This window comes from Rhagoletis zephyria, unplaced genomic scaffold (genome assembly GCF_001687245.7).
Source record: "Rhagoletis zephyria isolate East Lansing unplaced genomic scaffold, Rhagoletis_zephyria_1.1 Rzeph_scaffold_01020, whole genome shotgun sequence".
NCBI classification, from domain to species: Eukaryota; Metazoa; Arthropoda; class Insecta; order Diptera; family Tephritidae; genus Rhagoletis; species Rhagoletis zephyria.
In genome coordinates, this window is record NW_016158104.1 from 8,856 (window position 1) to 26,371 (window position 17,516).

General features: G+C 35.5%; 3 protein-coding genes across 6 annotated transcripts in view; all 3 read right to left on the reverse strand.

The window, feature by feature from the left end:
- Positions 1-624: 624 nt before the first annotated feature.
- LOC108362473 (POC1 centriolar protein homolog) lies at positions 625-1,792 on the reverse strand. 3 transcript variants are annotated; one of them, XM_017615449.1, is made up of 3 exons: positions 1,573-1,792; positions 1,353-1,484; positions 625-1,098 (listed from the first exon to the last, which is right to left on the reverse strand). In XM_017615449.1, exons 1-3 carry the CDS (start codon positions 1,598-1,600, stop codon positions 1,079-1,081), a joined length of 180 nt encoding a protein of 59 aa, XP_017470938.1. In that variant the 5' UTR covers positions 1,601-1,792; the 3' UTR covers positions 625-1,078. The 3 variants fall into 3 exon arrangements, 1 of the variants encoding a protein (XP_017470938.1); XR_001847477.1 differs by lacking the exons at positions 1,353-1,484; positions 1,573-1,792 and adding an exon at positions 1,200-1,341 and having other exon boundaries at positions 625-1,054; XR_001847476.1 differs by lacking the exons at positions 1,353-1,484; positions 1,573-1,792 and adding an exon at positions 1,200-1,341.
- A 3,009-nt stretch (positions 1,793-4,801) lies between these two features.
- On the reverse strand, positions 4,802-5,804 carry CRIF (growth arrest and DNA damage-inducible proteins-interacting protein CRIF). Its single transcript, XM_017615450.1, has one exon. It carries the CDS (start codon positions 5,693-5,695, stop codon positions 4,991-4,993), a length of 705 nt encoding a protein of 234 aa, XP_017470939.1. The 5' UTR covers positions 5,696-5,804; the 3' UTR covers positions 4,802-4,990.
- A 10,829-nt stretch (positions 5,805-16,633) lies between these two features.
- Positions 16,634-17,516, reverse strand: part of LOC108362475 (putative nuclease HARBI1) — a 2,096-nt gene continuing 1,213 nt past the window's right edge. The window contains exons 2-3 of one of the 2 annotated variants that reach the window (XM_017615453.1): positions 16,971-17,516; positions 16,634-16,911 (exon numbers count right to left, since the gene is read on the reverse strand). In XM_017615453.1, the coding sequence (XP_017470942.1) occupies positions 16,905-16,911; positions 16,971-17,516 (553 nt within the window). In that variant the 3' untranslated portion in view covers positions 16,634-16,904. The other variant, XM_017615451.1, reaches the window with a different exon arrangement.

The window sequence follows — 17,516 nt, forward strand, 5'->3', positions numbered from 1 at the left end:
TCTTATATATAAAATAGCGTTTAACGTTTTAACGCACATTGGATTTCTTTGCTTAGTTTTTATTATATTCATTGAACTAAATATTCGCTCTACTTCTGCATTACTTATAGCCAAAACAAGAAAACTAAAAACTAGGTTGCAAAGGTCAGCAAAAGGGTTTTCTCCTAGGGCATTTCGAAATTGATAAACTTCGGCCCAAAATTCTACAGTTGAGTCTAAATTACTCCAGGTATGTAACGTTATCCGTTGCCATTGCATCTCTATGGATGTTATTTCGTCGGCATTATATTTGTGTTTTTGTTGCTGTAGTTGAACAAATACTTTTGGTTTAATTACTCTTAATGCATTTCCAACCGAAAAAAGTAAATTTTTTTTAGTGTGGCAATATTTGTAGGGAGGCGTTGGCGTAATTCCTTTATTAAAGTGATAATAAAATAGCGACCATTTTCTCGAATTATTTTCTCGGCTTCGTGGTCAAAAGCATTTGTGCTTACTTTTGTTTTTAAATACTCTTCAAAACTGTGATAAAACTGAGGAAATGGAGCAAGGTATGGTTCCAACGGGGAGCATATAGGATCAAATGTGTCCGCGCTAATAACCACTAGGGAGCATAGATGCCGGCGCCAGTGAGGGTATGCTGCGAATGCCGCATTATACTAAAACCAGCCTTTTGACATAAGCTACTATTCCATACGAGTGGGGCACGTGCGAAATGTGGATTTTCCCAGTTGCAGTACTGCAGTAACTCGACACCTTCCTCACCAACAGCTCTGCCCTCTATTAGCTTCTTAATGTAACTGCAAATAAAAGATGGAAATTTAAGAAAAATTACTATCTCAGCGTTTCACTTGTAGCGTTTCACTCTTGTAGTATATCGGCTATCAAGCACCAGAAAATTTCCATCACGCATTCCATATGCCACCGATTGTCATTGATCAATTAAAATACTGTCACCACAGATTTTTCGTACTCCAGCAACTGGTGTGTCTATGGCGGAGTTGCATGACTAAAATCAATTTGGACTCTTTGAGAACTGGCTTGTTTGTTGCGAAAGCTATTGGCATCAAATGTATGCAAATTAGATTTCCAAACGAGCAACTGTTGAATATATGGGGAAAAAATGTATATTAAATGTATATTATATTATTATTTTTAATGTATGTAAAAATGTATGTATTCACACACAAAGCAGAAACTACCTGTCGATCCTCGCCCGCGGAAGCAAAATGTCTACCACGTGGAGAAAGCGACGGCGCAAACTTTGTCAGTATGGCCAGTTAGTGCATAATTTTCCCGTCCATTTTGACCTGGTTCCGCTAAAGTTCACTACTACCGTGTATAAATTTGTCGACCTTCTAATAAATCAAGCAATGTTATTGTATCGTCATCGCCGCCAGTCACCAAGAAATTTCCACCTGGGTGAAATGCAACATCATTCTCCGGCGAAGAATGCACTTGACACAACTGTATTAGCTCGCCTTCGGCTATGTCAAATATCTTAACACGGTTACAACTTAATACTAAAGCCACCAGATTACCGTCTGGATGCCAATGCCAGCTGTCGTCCCATACCTCTTCCCAGGTGAACGTTCGCACACATTCGCCTGAAGATGTACCGCAAATTCTTAACTTGTCGCCGCACGATGCAATTAACTGGCCATTAGGGCTGAATTTTGCTGCGCACACCCAATTTGTGTGTCCAGTGAAAGATGTATATTTTGAATCAGTATTTTGATAGCCGTTCGCAATTTTTCCCGTCTGCAAACGAATAAGCTGACGAAGATGCAAACAAATTCAAACACATTGTTGCATTCTACCGTACTTTTTAAAAACTTTAAAATCTTAATACATATGTGAAAAACTTTTATAATATGAATATTTCTAAAGTCGAAATCAAAAGGAAATTTTATAAATAACAATTTAAAAAACAATCATCTAATATTTTCCAAGTTTTTGGGCATATATGTTACCATTTGAACAACAAATAGTACTAAGTTTTTGAGCCTATTTAATCCAAATCAGGTCAATAAGGCACAGCTTGGACCAAAATAAGCAACTCTAAAAAACAGATAATCGCAGCTGTGGCCCAGGATGACGTCTGTTGCTAAGATATCTCACTCGTATTTGTACACAATGACTGTCTCGCTTTGATTTCGGAATGCTTACACATTGAGATGTTAGCTTACTACCAATATAGAAGTATTAGATATATGATCATCTCTATCTAAATTTTCAAAATCCATTTGTTTTTAAGAAATCTTTGTTTTCAAAAATAGCTTATTTTGAACTTTGACCTTTGATAATTGTTGTTGTTGTTGGTACCCTAGAAAAAGAAGTATACCATTATACTCATTTCAATCATCATCTCTATCGATCCCAATCTGCCTTATCCCGAGTTTCGCCTGAAAAAAATTCACCCGAAAATTGGTCATCCGCCCATTGTAATACCATGGAAACCAAAAGTGAAACGGTTCGGGAAAATGAAACTCATGATAAGGCTAAATATTTTGTTTTTTAATTTGAGATTTGGAGCCAAACTGCATTTGTTCCAATGCTATTACTAATAAATGTTGCGTTCAAGATGCTTCACAATTTGCAGGTTTTTACAGGAAGTCGTTCCAGGTGACCACATCCCATAAGGTTTATTAATGGAGAAAACAGCTGTTCCTGCAAATCGTGAATTTCGTGAAGCATCTGGAACGCAACTAAAGTGAAGTCATAAATAATGTAAATATATGACTCGTTAACATGATTCAATAGGAGCGTTCCTTATCTCCCAGAAATAGTCAGAAAAAGTCCGAAGTAGTCAAATTTAGTCCAAAAAGCGTTCCTTAACTCGGAAATTAAGAGTGACTCTCATCAGTCCGAAGTAGTCAGATTTAGTCAGAAGAATTTTTTCTGGCAAAATCCTGAAAAGTGTCAAACTCAACTGAATTTAAATTAACGGAAATTAAAGAATACGCAAAAAGTGAGAATAATCTAAAAAGTAAAAAAAATGAATTGAAATTGGAAGGAGGCAAAAAATAATTGATATAGCAAGTGTTTATTGTGCTTGTGCTTGTGTGAATGTGTTTTGTACATACATTTCTGTTCTTATTTGACGTTAGTTTTGTTGTTGCCATTCTTTGGACTAAAAATTTGGTTTTTTGCGTTCCTTTACTTTTCCTGTTATTCTCTTTTAGTGAGCGCATTTTGCTTACGCTCTGGCATTTTGACACTTTTCAGATTTTAGTACAAAAAGATAAGGAATGAACCTAATAATAGGAAGGTTTTGTAATAAAACAGTCTTCTCGCTCCCACGCATAAAATCGGCTCCTTTACTTGTGCAGAATGTTGCACACCTCTACAGTTTCTAGTTATATTAGTAGTTAAACCAAAAATTCTTCATACTAAATATTTGTTGGCATCAGCTTCGTTTGCGTAAATTTCTGGAACAAGTCTAGAATAGCGACCGATTAGCTATAAAATAACCAAAAGTGCCGATTGATAGAACTTTTTACGCTGATTTCAACGATGCAAATAAACAATAAACAAAGAAGATATAAGAGGTTTATTTGCTTTGTTTACTTATATTTTTTATTATCACTTAATTCTTAAAACCCAAAAGTAGATCATGATAAAATATGTATAGCTTGTACCTTCTAAATAATATAAATTTCTTTACCATTAATCATGCATTTTTTTCAAAAGAGGTCATTTCATGAAAAAATAACATATGTTCGTTTTTTAGTGGTTTTGGTTTAAATATATATAAAAAAAAATTCAATTATGTATATCAGCTGAAAGATAAATCGATTATCTTTATGGTGACGTTATTAGTTTTTTAATCGGTTGTGGTTCAAAAGATATTAATGTTTAAAAAAAATCTAGGAATTTAATTGTAACCTTCTGAAACGCCTTTACTTGCGCTAAATAATTTTGACATGGTTGAAATGAGCGTAAAAAGTTCTATTGATCTGCATTTTTTGTTTTTGCATAATTAAACGGACGGTATTCTAGATTTGTTCCAGGAAATGACGAATAACTTAAATTAAAAATCTGTTAATTTACGTATTGCTTAGTATTTCCATTAAAACACCAAATATATTGCAAATTCACATATAATTAATAATACATATTTTACTTCTAATTGTATACTTTGCGCACTTTCTTAGTACCTTTCTACTACCGTTTTTGCAAAAGGCGATCACATTGTTCCCCTTTCTCCTACTTCCAAAATACAAATCTAGATAAAGGAGTGTCAAATTTTAGCTGTCACAAAATACATAACCTTGTGTTATTGGCTGCGTTTCTTTATACATTCCGGATAATACCGGAATAAACAGAATACGTTTGAAATATACGTTAATATATCATCAGGAACGTTCTAAAGAATAAGGCCCCTATTATGAGTTGCATTCGATTTTCGACTGTGGTCGNAACACAGAAAGGAGAATTCTACTGCCTGAGGGTTATAATCCCTAAGTGCGGCCAAAGGCCGCTTACGTAGAAAGGAATTCTACGCAAAAATACATTTGTTAAAAAGAACATTTTTTTTTATGGGGGGGAGTTGTTTGGGGAGGCCCACCCCCTCCCCCTCCGCTCCCCGCCCCAAAAACGGTGTGAGCGCTACTAAACATTTCCCAAAAAGTTTATTCCAAACATTTAGAATGAATAAAGAAATGCAGCCATTGAATCATGACTCGTTAACATCTCCGCCAAGTTTCATTACAAAATTCGTGATAGTTTTATAAAAACCCAAAAACCGATGTAATGGACAGCCAACCCGTTTTTCCCACATTTTAATAAATACATTTTCAAATCATAAATTTTAGTTTGTTTATTTGAATTTATATGGCATTTAAATCATTTCTAGAGGCTGTCAAAAATGCTAGCAAATGTCAGAAAAACCCAATGGCGGACGAATTGAGTGAGCGGTTTTACCTTTAAATGTTATCAAGCTACTACCTCTTTGATACGCCTTGTATTAAATCATGTTTTTAACATGTTTTCACCTATGAGAATTCAAAGACAATTTTTCTACAATTTTTTCCTCTTTGGATTTGCGTTTAGCTTCCTTTTGTTTCTTTCTTTCTTCCCGCTCTCTTTGTTCCAGCATTTCTTTAAATCGCTCCTCACGAGGGTCCACTTTAAAGCCAAAATGTCTGCGCACTTCTTCAATCAACCTTTTTTTGTGCACTTTCGCAGCTAAAGCATCCGCTTCTTTTTTCGCTATCTTATTGCGCATTTCTACCTTCCACTGCTCCAGTTTTAACAGTTTGTTTGCAATCTGTTGCTCACGATTATTAGTTGTTTCGATTGATCCCAGGTTTGACTGACTAGATCTTAATAATTGTTGCAGCGAATATTTTTCCTCCACTATAAAGTCATCGATAAAGTTCAATTTTCCTCGGATGTTGAAGCATATATATGGACCACTGGCCGATACTAAGCCATAACGTCCAAACAATTTTCTTTGGTATTTTTCTGTTAAGTGTATCCACGAACACGGTTCACTATACGGATTTACATTCAGCAAAACTTTCCTATTGTGACACAGAAGCCTAGACTTATTTCGGTTATCCGACGGATCTCTTGACTCACATTTCCTTTGCTTCATGGCACTGTGTGTGTCAAAGGCATGGCGCTGAATCATATTTATATGATTAATAGCACTGGCGGCATCCCAGGCAATTTTTTTTCTAAACGTAAACATAACTTGCCTTCTTTTTTTGTGAATTTATTAGGTTGACAGATTTCCTTGAGGCCTTATGCAAACAAATCATTCAAAAGGAATTAGACACGCAAGACAAACATCGATGCATCGGAAACATTGATGTTTGCAAATCGATTTTGCGGACCTTCCGATATACATCGATATATCAATGCAATTACTAAAATAATTTTCTAAGTGCTCATTTACACACGGCGATTTTTGTTGCCCCAATTCGAGATTAGTAGGACAGAGCGGGACGAGGAAAGGAGGGGGCGCCGAGTGGCTCGTGCTCGGGCAACACGCTTTGTGCTCTTGTTCGTCTGCGTAAATTGAGTTAGCGGTTCACAGCTGACAACAACTATTGCATACACAAAAATCGCCGTGTGTAAATGAAACGAGCAACACCAAAAGCAAAGCCGTATTTAGGGGGGCTTGGGGGTAATAGGTGTTCGGACCTCTCCCCCCCTGAAATGTAGAAATGTCGGATTTTAAGGCACTAAAAACTTAAAAAAAGGCAAAATCAGCTTTGAAAAAAGGCAAATATTTTTTAATTTTGTTGTGTACTTCCTTTATGTACAATGTGCATGTCCAATTAAAGATATTAAAAAATACATACTGTGGTCAAAAAATTATAGCCGAACCACTTTTTGCCAAGTTTTAACGTATTATTTCGTTATTTAATTTAGGTTATTTTTTTTTTATAAAAATATAGTTAATTCTTTAACAAAACCCGTGTAAATCCACGTTTCCAGATTTGTGCAATATAAAAAAAATTCAACAAACTTTCGTACAAATTTTGAGGTTTTTTAATGATTCCTAAAAGCCAATCGCAGTATTTAGCCACTTGAAACTTGCATTTTATTCTACTACAACTGCGTACTCAGAATCTTATTAAAAACTCGAAATTTTTACGAAAACTGGTTGAATTTTTTTTAAATTGCATAAATTTTTAAGGCAGTGTCACCTGATTGGTTTATTTGTACAGATGAGAACATTTTTATATTGGTCTATTGGTACAAAATATAAAAATGGGGAATTTTTTTGTAGTCAAAGGATTGGTACAATACAGCGATGTTCTATTGAAAAATTTTAACAAATTAGTTATCGTGATTGGGATAAAGAAATACATTTCGGTATTCACAGGATACCCAATCGTGTGATACTGCCTTTATCCTTGTGTTTAGACGGATGTTGTTAAAGAATGAATTATAAGAAAACTAACCAAAATTAAAAAAAAAAGTAATATCTTAAAAGTTTTGAAAATTTGGTGCAGCTATAATTTTTTCGACTACTGTACATTAGACTGCATCGCCACAAAAAAGTTGCGGTTTTCCGGTGGGATTACCAAACCTAGCATATTTTAAGACTTCTACCAAAATATTTCGGAAAAATATTAAGATTTTCGTGAGCTGGACCGGTTCGAAAGTACCTCTAAAAATGTAGTTTTTTATGAATAAAAATAGTTTCTTAAAGGATTTTCTGGAAAAAATCCCCCCAAATTACTAAATAGTTTAAGCTTAAAAAGTTTTCATAAAAATATTAAAAAAAATTTTTACGGAATCATAATAATGAGATTTTTGATGCTGTTTCTTTTTAATTTTTTCAGAGATTTGTGTAAGAAAAACTACACCTTTTCCAACAGTATTTCAGAAAAACACAAATGTATTTCAGAAATGGCCAAACGTATTTCAGAAAACCTCAAATGTCTTTCAGAAAAGCGCGAATGTATTTCAGAAAAACACAAATGTATTTCAGAAAATCGCAATTGTATTTCAGAAAAGGCCAAATGTATTTCAGAAAACCTCAAATGTATTTCAGAAAAACGCAAATGTATTTCAGAAAAGGTCAAATGTATTTCAGAAAACCTCAAATGTATTTCAGAAAAACACAAATGTATTTCTGAAAAGGGCAAATGTATTTCAGAAAAGAACAAATGTATTTCAGAAAAGCATAGCTGTATTCTAAAAATATTTTTCCTCTTTCCTACTTTTTCCTCTTTCATACTTTGAATGAGCTTATTCGCAAAGAAATTAAAAGGGAGAGAAAATACCTTACCAACGATACCTCATAAGTCTAAATTGGTAAGGTTTTGGCTGAGTTATTCAAGTTTTTCTTAAACCAGTCTTTGAAAAAAGGTAAAAATTAGCATCAACAATTTCATTATTATGATTCCATAGAAAAATTTTTCTAAATTTTCCATGCAAACTTTTTAAGTTTAAACTGTTTAGTAATCTGGGTATATTCAAAAAAAAAATCTAAAAGAAACTTTTTATTAATAAAAAATTTAAATTTTTGGAGGTATTTTCAAATCAGTTCAGCTCACGTAAATCTTAATATTTTTGCGAGGTATTTTGGTGGAAGTCTTAAAATGTAATAGATTTTATAATTCTAGTGGAAAACAGTACCAATGTTTTTTTTTTGGATGGGGAGAGATGCAGTCCACTGTACATAAGTTGACTGTATGAGGCCGTGCTATCATAGTAGCACAATGCCACTAAGGGCCGTTTGCACCATGTCTAGTAAACGCTAACTGGAGGTACACCCTTCAGTTAAGCACATCAACTGCTTTATCAATCACATGTTATATGATAGGTGTCNGTAAAGGCTCTGTTATGCATACTTGGCATTGCATGCACTGCTATACCATTTTTACGTAGAAATCAAAAACCAACAGACTTTTACGTATGTAATGCTGTGCGTTGGGTAACCGCTTACACGCGAAGCTCATTTAACAGATTCCTTATGTGACAACTCTCAAGCAATGCCAAGTATGCATAACAGAGCAGTTAGAATTAACTAGACATGGTGCAAACGGCCCTAAGGGCCGGTTGTTCAATGACTGATGAACACTAATTGGAGGTAGATGCTCTGGTTAAGTACAACGACTGCTTTATCGATCACATGTTATATGCATGATGTCGAAAACGTCGAGAATGATGTTTAACCGGCAAGTAGTGATAACCAGACATTGAACAACCGGCCCTTAGGGCCGGTTGTTCAATGTCTGGTTATCACTACTTGCCGGTTAAACATCATTCTCGACGTTTTCGACATCACGCATATAACATGTGATCGATAAAGCAGTTAACGTGCTTAACTGAAGGATGTATCTCCAGTTAGCGCTAACTAGACATGGTGCAAACGGCCCTAAGTGCTAAAATTTTCAGGCAATAGCCTCATGCGATTATCGATTATATTTTTTGTTGTTTGTGTGAAATATTTTATTTTATCAGTATTTTTCTTTTAATGAAAATATGTTGAATTAAAAGTGAAAATAAAAAAATATTTTGCCATAACCACGCCCGAAAAAAAATCCTGGCTGCGGCCCTGACCAAAAGAAATGTGAAAAATCGCGTCGAAAAAAGTTTCCGTGTATACACACAATCTAAGCTTCCAAACTCTTCTCTTGAGTATCTTTTCTAAGTCCCCTTTCAGACACGTCAAGTCTTGCTTTCAAGTCTGCTCGTTCGTCGGCGAAGGAGGTGAGAAGAGAGGGAAAGAGTACAGATACCTCCGTACCGTCAATTCGCTTCAAGTTTTCTTGTATCTTTTGATCTTTTCGTTGCTTCCCATTTAAAGAACCAAGGACTTGAATTCAATTAAACTTCACGCGTGTGGAAGCAAATAGAAATAACAAAAGAGAATGCGAAAAACTGCTTTCAAGACTTGACGTGTCTGAAAGGGGAATAAGGTTGCAGGCAGAGTGGAAGCGAAGCCAAAGATAAAGATGAAGACGAAGCCGAAGACGTAAAACAGTGCAGTAGTAAACATGTGAAAGTATCACACTGCAAACGAAGACGAAGATGAAGACGTTGCGGAAGCAGCCAGCCTAAAACTGTGCGGTACTGTTTGCAAAGAAGAATCGCTTGCTGTGATGAGTTGTTTACAATTTATTTAACTGTTTGCAATTGGATTCTCAAGAAATTGGCTAAATTGGCTAAATTTTTGGCAAAATGTATTCAAACGTATTAATTGGCATTCTTGCATATTCGAAAAATGTCTGTACGTCTTGCCGTAACACATAATACTAGTGGCGAAATTCTCCAAAAGTGGTCCTATACAAATTATTTCATGAATTGCTGTTTTTTCATTATTTTCTTTTGATTTTATCTAAAAAAAGTTTTATTTAGAAACAAATCCTCATTTCATTCATCTTCCACTATGTACACTGGCCAGCTTGGCCGCAACGAAAACAATTCGTCTTCGGATCCGTCATCATCTTCATCTTCGGCTTCGCTTCAATTGTCACAGTTCAATTGTCATTATCGTGTCATATTCTGTTGTCATAGGTATGCACAGTCAATAATGACAAGCGAACAGCTCATTTTATTTGCCAATAGCGGCGAAAGTTCCTCCATAGTGAAACAGCTGTTTTTTGTTTACATTTTAATTGGGCATAAATGCAGTTTGGCTCCAAATCTCAAATTAGAAAACAAAATATGAGTATAACGGTATACTTCTTTTTTTTTTTGGGGAAACAATTATCTAAGGTTAAAGTTCAAAATAAGCTATTTTTAAAATCAAGATTTCTTAGAAACCAATGGATGTGCTTGAGCTCATTCAATAGGAAATTTGATTCCCTTTAATTTGGTATATGTACTTTATATATATTTTGTATAGTTCTTACAAAAATTTAATTAATGTAAAATAATTATAAAAAAAAGCTAACAAGCTCCAAGTGCGGCTGACGCCGCCTACGCAGAAAGGTGGTCTCTGCAAAAGGTGTTCAGTGCCTTTTCTTCGCAACACAGAAAGAGAATTCTACTTTGTAAGTGTTATAATCCCTAAGTGCGACCGAAGGCCGCCTACGCAGAAAGGTGTTATCTCTAAAAGGTGTTCAGTGCCTTTTCTTCGCAACACAGAAAGAGAATTCTACTTTGTAAGTGTTATAATCCCTAAGTGCGACCGAAGGCCGCCTACGCAGAAAGGTGTTATCTCTAAAAGGTGTTCAGTGCCTTTTCTTCGCAACACAGAAAGAGTATTCTACTTTGTGATTGTTCCAATCCCTAAGTGCGGCCGAAGGCCGCCTACGCAACAAGGTGTTCTCTGAAAAAAGTGTTGTTTTTATAATTATTCTACATTAATTCAGTTTTTGTAAGAACTATACAACATATATAAAATACGTATACCAAATTAAATGGAATCGAATTTCCTATTAAATGACATCAAACTTTTCAAAATACATTTATTTGTTTTAAAAAATCTTGATTTCAAAAATAGCTTATTTTGAACTTCAACCTTTGATAATTGTTGTTGTTGTTGTTTCCTTAAAAAAGAAGTATACCGTTATACTCTGCTCAAACATCTCTATCGATCCCAATATTTCGTTTTCTAATTTGAGATTTGGAGCCAACTGAATTTGTTCCTTTAATTGTTCCTTTTGACCGCCACTGCAACAGACGGGATTTCTTTTAAATATGTTGCTGGCCCTCGCAGAAATGAATGAATAGTGCTGTCAACCGTCAACCCAAGCCAAGGAGAAACTATGGGGTTGCCATATGCAGTATTGCAAACAAAGTTCACAACATTCCCACCCCCGTGAGTCCGTCACGTTTCACCACTGGAGACATCAAGAATGGCTAGCCTGTAGGCCTTTGTGTTAGCCCGGTAGCCGTACGCACATTCGCACGTCCCACTTCGCCATCTGAACCAGAGTACACCTCCTCTACCAAACCTCGGCGCCAATTTTCCTGGATACGGTTCGGTCACAAATAAAGACCAAGTCTCGCTTTTTCAGACTTCTCATAGGATGACACCACTTAACTCGGCGGGTTAGCGTTGGAAGATACTCTTTTCCAGAATCTCTTCGGAAGGTCTCTGGCGATGCGCCAGTTAGCACACAGTTTTACCGGCTGTTCATCGATGGGACCGGTCTGCTCAGTGTTGGCGCTTCCAAGCAGGAAATGTTTCGGAGTCAATGGCTCCTCTTGATCCGGCAGTTGGCAGGTGTGTCAGGGGGCGGGAGTTAACTATCATAAGACTTTGCTTCTTGAATTCTCTCGGAGCGACTTCCTTCATAGTGTGTCTCAGCACGCGCTTAACGCACTGGACCATTCGCTCCCAGACGCCTCACTCAGATGGATTAGCTGGACAGTTGAATAGCCACTCCACGCCCTTAGATGTAAACTCTGTCTGAACCATCTGACAATCAAAAACGTCTGAGAAAGGCCTTATATCGTTATCCACTCCAACGAAGTTCTTGCCGTTGTCCGATCGTATTCTCCGTGGGACTCCTCTACGGTTCATGAAATTGCACATCGCCAAAATACAGGCGTCTGTGGACAAGTCGTATGCAACCTCCAGATGGATATCACGTTCCGTAAGGCATGTAAAGAGTGCTACCCATCGCTTTTCTACTCGGCGTCCAATAGTCACGCTTACTGGTCCAAAGTAATCCATTCCTGTAAAGGGAAATGGTCTATTATATAGCGTGAGGCGGTCCTCCGGCAGCGGTCCCATCATTGGCTGCACAGGCTTAGCGTTCTTAATTTTGCACACATTGCACTCCGAAATTACGCTTCGAAGAAGTCTTCGCAGACGAGGAATCCAGAACTTCTGCCGTATCTGACAAATCGTTGCCTCGCTATTTTGGTGCATCATCTTGTCGTGGATATCGGTGACCATAAGCTTAGTACACGCGTGGCTACTTGGAAGTATTATCAGGGGATTCAACTCGTAGGGTATCTAGCTTCCGGAGTCTAGTCGTCCACGGACGCGAAGTATGAAAATTTTCGTCGACATAAGCTGAGCGTGAATACAACTCGCTGTTTCTTGGAAGCGAAGCCCCTCTATAGAGTTCTATGAAGGATTTGGGTACCCAGTACTGCGGCTTGCAATTCTAGGGGAGGAATCGACAGCGCCTTCAGAGGCGCACTACGCACTACTCCATCGCTATACGTAGTCTGTGCTCTGCAATTTGCTACGGCCGCGAAGGCCTCCTCGCTGGCGTCAACAAATATGTGCAACTGAAGAGCAAGTAGTGACCCACCAAGAAAGTAGTGTCTGGGAACTTGACAACCGATCACGTTGACTAGCTGTTGGCGGAACAGATTCCAAATGTTGTTTACTTCGTTAGGAATTGGCTCGTCCCAGCCAATCGCAGTGCGACTTCTGCATTCTATATTCAACTTCTTTCGCATAGTTTTCTACATTGTAAATCGGGTCAATCTGTTCTTTTTTTAAATCTTGTGGCACTGTGGTCTTTTTCCCAAATATTAATTCAAAAGGTTAAATTTTATTATCGAAAACTGTGTTAGTTGTTGTGTTGTGTAAAAATGTAAAACATGAGTAAGTAAGTATTCATTAAAAACTCTGTGGTTACGTTCGATAGTACCCGCAGTTTCATGATGTTGTGCGGTTGAAAAATCGTGTTTAACCTTTAAAAGTTTGGTTAATTCAGTGAAAATTTCGTTTTTGAATTCAGTGCCTAAATCTGATTTAATGGAATTCATTACACCGTAAGTTAAGACAAAACTTTCGAAAATGGCCGATGCAATCGTTTTAGCGCTTTTGTCTGGCACAGCTACTGTTACCAAATACTTTTTTAAATCGTATATAATGGTAATTGCGAGCCTATTGCCACTACTCGACTCAGGTAGCGGTCCTAATGTATCGATTACAATAATATCAAATGGTTTGCAAGGTGTTGGCGTTAAAACAAGATTTTCCTTGTTTTTGGGTTTAACCTTGTTTAATAAACATTTTGAAAAATTTTTAACAAACTTGGATACATCACGGGTCATATTTTTCCAGTGATATTTTGTACGTAATTTTGCATAAAGTTTTTTCATTCCCCAGTGTCCGCCTGTTATGGGGTCATTATGGTAAATGGTCNCGCGTTCAAAAAAATCATTTCGTCATCTACGTCAGATAATGAAGACAACAAATTGGAAGCTGTGGCCCGTAGCTCGTCGTTTTCAATGGCCCATGGTCATAGTCATTGGCCCGTAGTCATAGTCAAAATAAAGTCGACTTTAAAGTTAGTTGCAGCTTTTTTGACAGATATCCCATTGAAAATTATGTCAAAAAGCTGCAACTAACTTTATAGTCGACTTTATTTTGACTATGACTACGGGCCATTAACTTTTTATCATCGTCAGTTACTGTTTCTACCGGTTACGTTAATACTATTTGTAAACATTTCAAAATATTATTATCGCTGGTTTTTAAATTAGAAATAGAGAAATTATTGAAAAATATATCATCTCCTGGCCATTCTACTTTCTTAATGTTGCGATTGCCGGCTTCAGCATCAAGCCTCAAAAGTAACTTGTCTAAACAAGTTGTTTCGTTAACATTCGCAAAATTAAGTAATTCTTGTTTCTTGTGTTTTAAATGTGCACATATTTGAATATTTGAAATTTTGTTATTTTTATCGTATATAAAATGCGATACTACTCGCTTTATATTTTTAGAAAAATTATACGAAAATTTATCGTAAACTTGTACTGTAGGGTTGTCCGTGTGATTGTTTTCGTTTTGTAATTCTATTGTTTTTGTCATTGTCGCGTTTTCATAGCTAAAACATGTTTCGTAGAGTCTTTTAGTTCGTTAATGGTAATGCGTGAAAGTGCGTCTGCTCCAACGTTTGATTTACCTTTTATGTATTCAATTGTAAAGTCGTATTCTGACAGTTCTAGGCATATTCTAGCAAGTTTTGAAGATGGGTCCTTCATATTAAAAAGACACACTTAGGGCCGTTTGCACCATCTCCAGTTAAGTTAGCATTTAACTAGAGGATAGCTAATCTCCAGGTACCTTGATTTGACATTCTCGTTTTCACCAAGCTCAGATTAGCCGACCTCCAGTTAATTCGATAATTGTGAATATTTTGTAGAACAATTCACAAAAACCCATTGTGAATGCTCATAAATGGGCAAACCAGCTGTGTTTTGTTTACATTTTTGACGTGCCATTGTAAAAATAAATTGGTTTTTGTGATAAGTGTGGACTTTTAAGATTTATATAGAAGAAAATGGATGACAAAAAGAGAAATCTTTTTTATTGAGCTTTGTACCACGATTGTTTATTAGGAAAAATTGAAAATAAACAAAGAAAGAAATCAAGAAATTAGTCAAAAGTGGTCGAAATGTCGCGTCCATATTTCTTTTCACATCATTATAACTCCATCAAATTATTTTAATTTAATTTAATTGCATTCTTTTTTGGGTAGAATTTAATGAAATTAAATAAAACAAGAATGTGAAAAATAATTTATATAAATATTTATTTATGCATATACAGTGGTGGAAGAAATAATAGAAACTTTTTATTTTGACCAGTTTTTGCTGTATTACTTTTGTTTATTTTATGGACTCTCATATTCTTATTTGATGTTTAATATTTTTTATAAAAGTCTACCGCATTATATAACGCACACCATATAAACCCACATTTCAAACGTTGTACAAAAATTTTAAAAATTCAACCAATTTTACCGAAATCCCCCAAAAATTTCGAACTTTTTATTCAGATTTAAAAAAAAAATTCGGTTACGCAGTTTTATAGCTCATTCAATTTTAGTAGGTCAAAGTGCAAATTTCAGAACGCTAGAAAACCGCGTTGATTTCTAATATTTTTTTTGGCTGACGGTGTTGTGTATTTTCTTTCATATAAAATATGTTCGACCATGCTCAAAGTTTCTTTTAATATGGAAGAAAATGCCTAACAGCGTCAGCTAAAAAAAAAAATATTAAAAATCAATGCGATTTTCTAGCTTTCTGAAATTTGCACTTTGACCTACTAAAATTGAATGAGCTATAAAACTGCGTAACCGAATTTTTTGTTTAAACTCTGAATAAAAAGTTCGAAATTTTTGGGGGATTTCGGTAAAATTGGTTGAATTTTTTAAATTTTTGTACAAAGTTTGAAATGTGCATTTATATGGTGTGTGTTATATAATGCGCTAGGCTTTTATAAAAAATATTAAACATTAAATAAACAAAAGTAATATAACCAAAACTGGTCAAAATAAAATGTTTCTATTATTGCTTCCACCACTGTATATATATTTTTTGTTTGTAATGAAATACATTTTTTTTTTTTTATAGAAATATAGGTCTTTATAAAAATTAACGTTTTTCGGATTCCAATGTTTTAAAAACACTGGACTTTAATAAACACTGAAACAAATATATTGATGTACATAAAATTATTAAAAAGTTTGTATGGATTATGAAACTTTTATTTATATGGTTAAAAATTGGACAATATTTTATAGAAAAATAACAAGCATTTAACTTGAAAAAATTGTGAACATTTAACAAAATCCGCAAGTTAATATTTGTTTGAGTCACTGTATGTTTCAAAATAGGAAAAATGATGGAATCGTATGTATGTGCATACAGTGGTCGTAAAAATTATTGCCGCACCACATAATGATAAGTTTTAGCAATTTATTTATTTTTTGTTATTTCTTAATTAGATTTCTTAGAAAGATTTTGAGTATGTAGCTTTGTGCCCCATTGAATTCTAGTAGAACAAAGTGCAGGTGTTAAATGGCTAAAAATTAGCGTTACTTTTTTAGATTTTTTGTTTGCGCAATTTGCTTCCATATAACGAATAAACAGTTTTTATTAAACATAATTTATTTTTATATTAAATCAAATCAAATCAAATATTAAATATTAAGTATATATCGATGGCTGAGTGGAAGATCGGCATATCTCGGCAGCCAGTTCAAAAACGCCCTATCTCAGAAAACTTTTCAAGAACGCCCTACTTCAGAATTTGATTGAAAATGCCCTATCTCAGAATTTGGTTGAAGAACGACCTATCTCAGTTGCCGATTCAAAAACGCCCTATCTTCAATGTATTTTCGTTTCAGATAGGGCGTTTTTGAACCGAATTCTGAGATAAGGCGTTTTTCCATCAAATTCTGAAATAGAGCGTTCTTGAAAAGTTTTCTGAGATAGGGCGTTTTTGAACTGGCTGCCGAGATATGCCGATCTTCCACTGAGCCATCGATATGTAAATAAGTAAGTAAATAGTGTAAGTACAACGACAAAAATTGTAGGTATACAATTATAGGGATTAGGAGAAAGTAAGTATGAACATACATATGTATGTATATATAAAATAGGCGAGTGAAGGTGAGAAAGGTAAGTTAATGTGTTTTTGTATGTAAATATATGTTTATGCTATATTTAGTTCTAGTTAAATAATGAATAGTTTATCATCTGCTTCGAAAGCAACAATTATAGCATGTCCATTATATCCTGGAAGAAAGCAGAAATATATTTCATTCTTGGCTATATAAGCTAAATTGTTGACAAACCTTGAAAAATAATCTCTGATAAGATTTGATCTCACAACATTATTTTCTTGCCTTTCATTGGCTATTTCCTCCGCATCAATGATAGGGGCGGTAGTCTCAGGAACGTTGAGACTTTCCTCTTCAAATTGGTATGTGTCCTTGTTCTGACGGGCAATGTTGTGAAGTACTCCGCAGGCGACAATGATGTTTATTATTGTGCCTTGGGAAAGCCTTAATCCAAGCGAGAGCACCGGAAAACGGCGCTTCCAAACACAAAAACATCTCTCAATGCAATTTCGAGTACGAATCTGCGACTCGTTGTACAAAGTTTCTGCACGAGCACTGGGATGTAAAAGCGGGGTCATCATATATTTGTTGACACTGTATCCACTGTCGCCCAGTAAAAAACATTCTTTGAATTCATTTTGCTCAAAACGATGCTTCAATCGACTGTTGTTGAATATATTGCTGTCATGTGCAGAACCAGGCCACCGGCATACGAGGTCTGTTATTATTAAGTTTGCGTTACACACAGCTTGTACGTTGAATGAAAAGTACCCTTTCCTG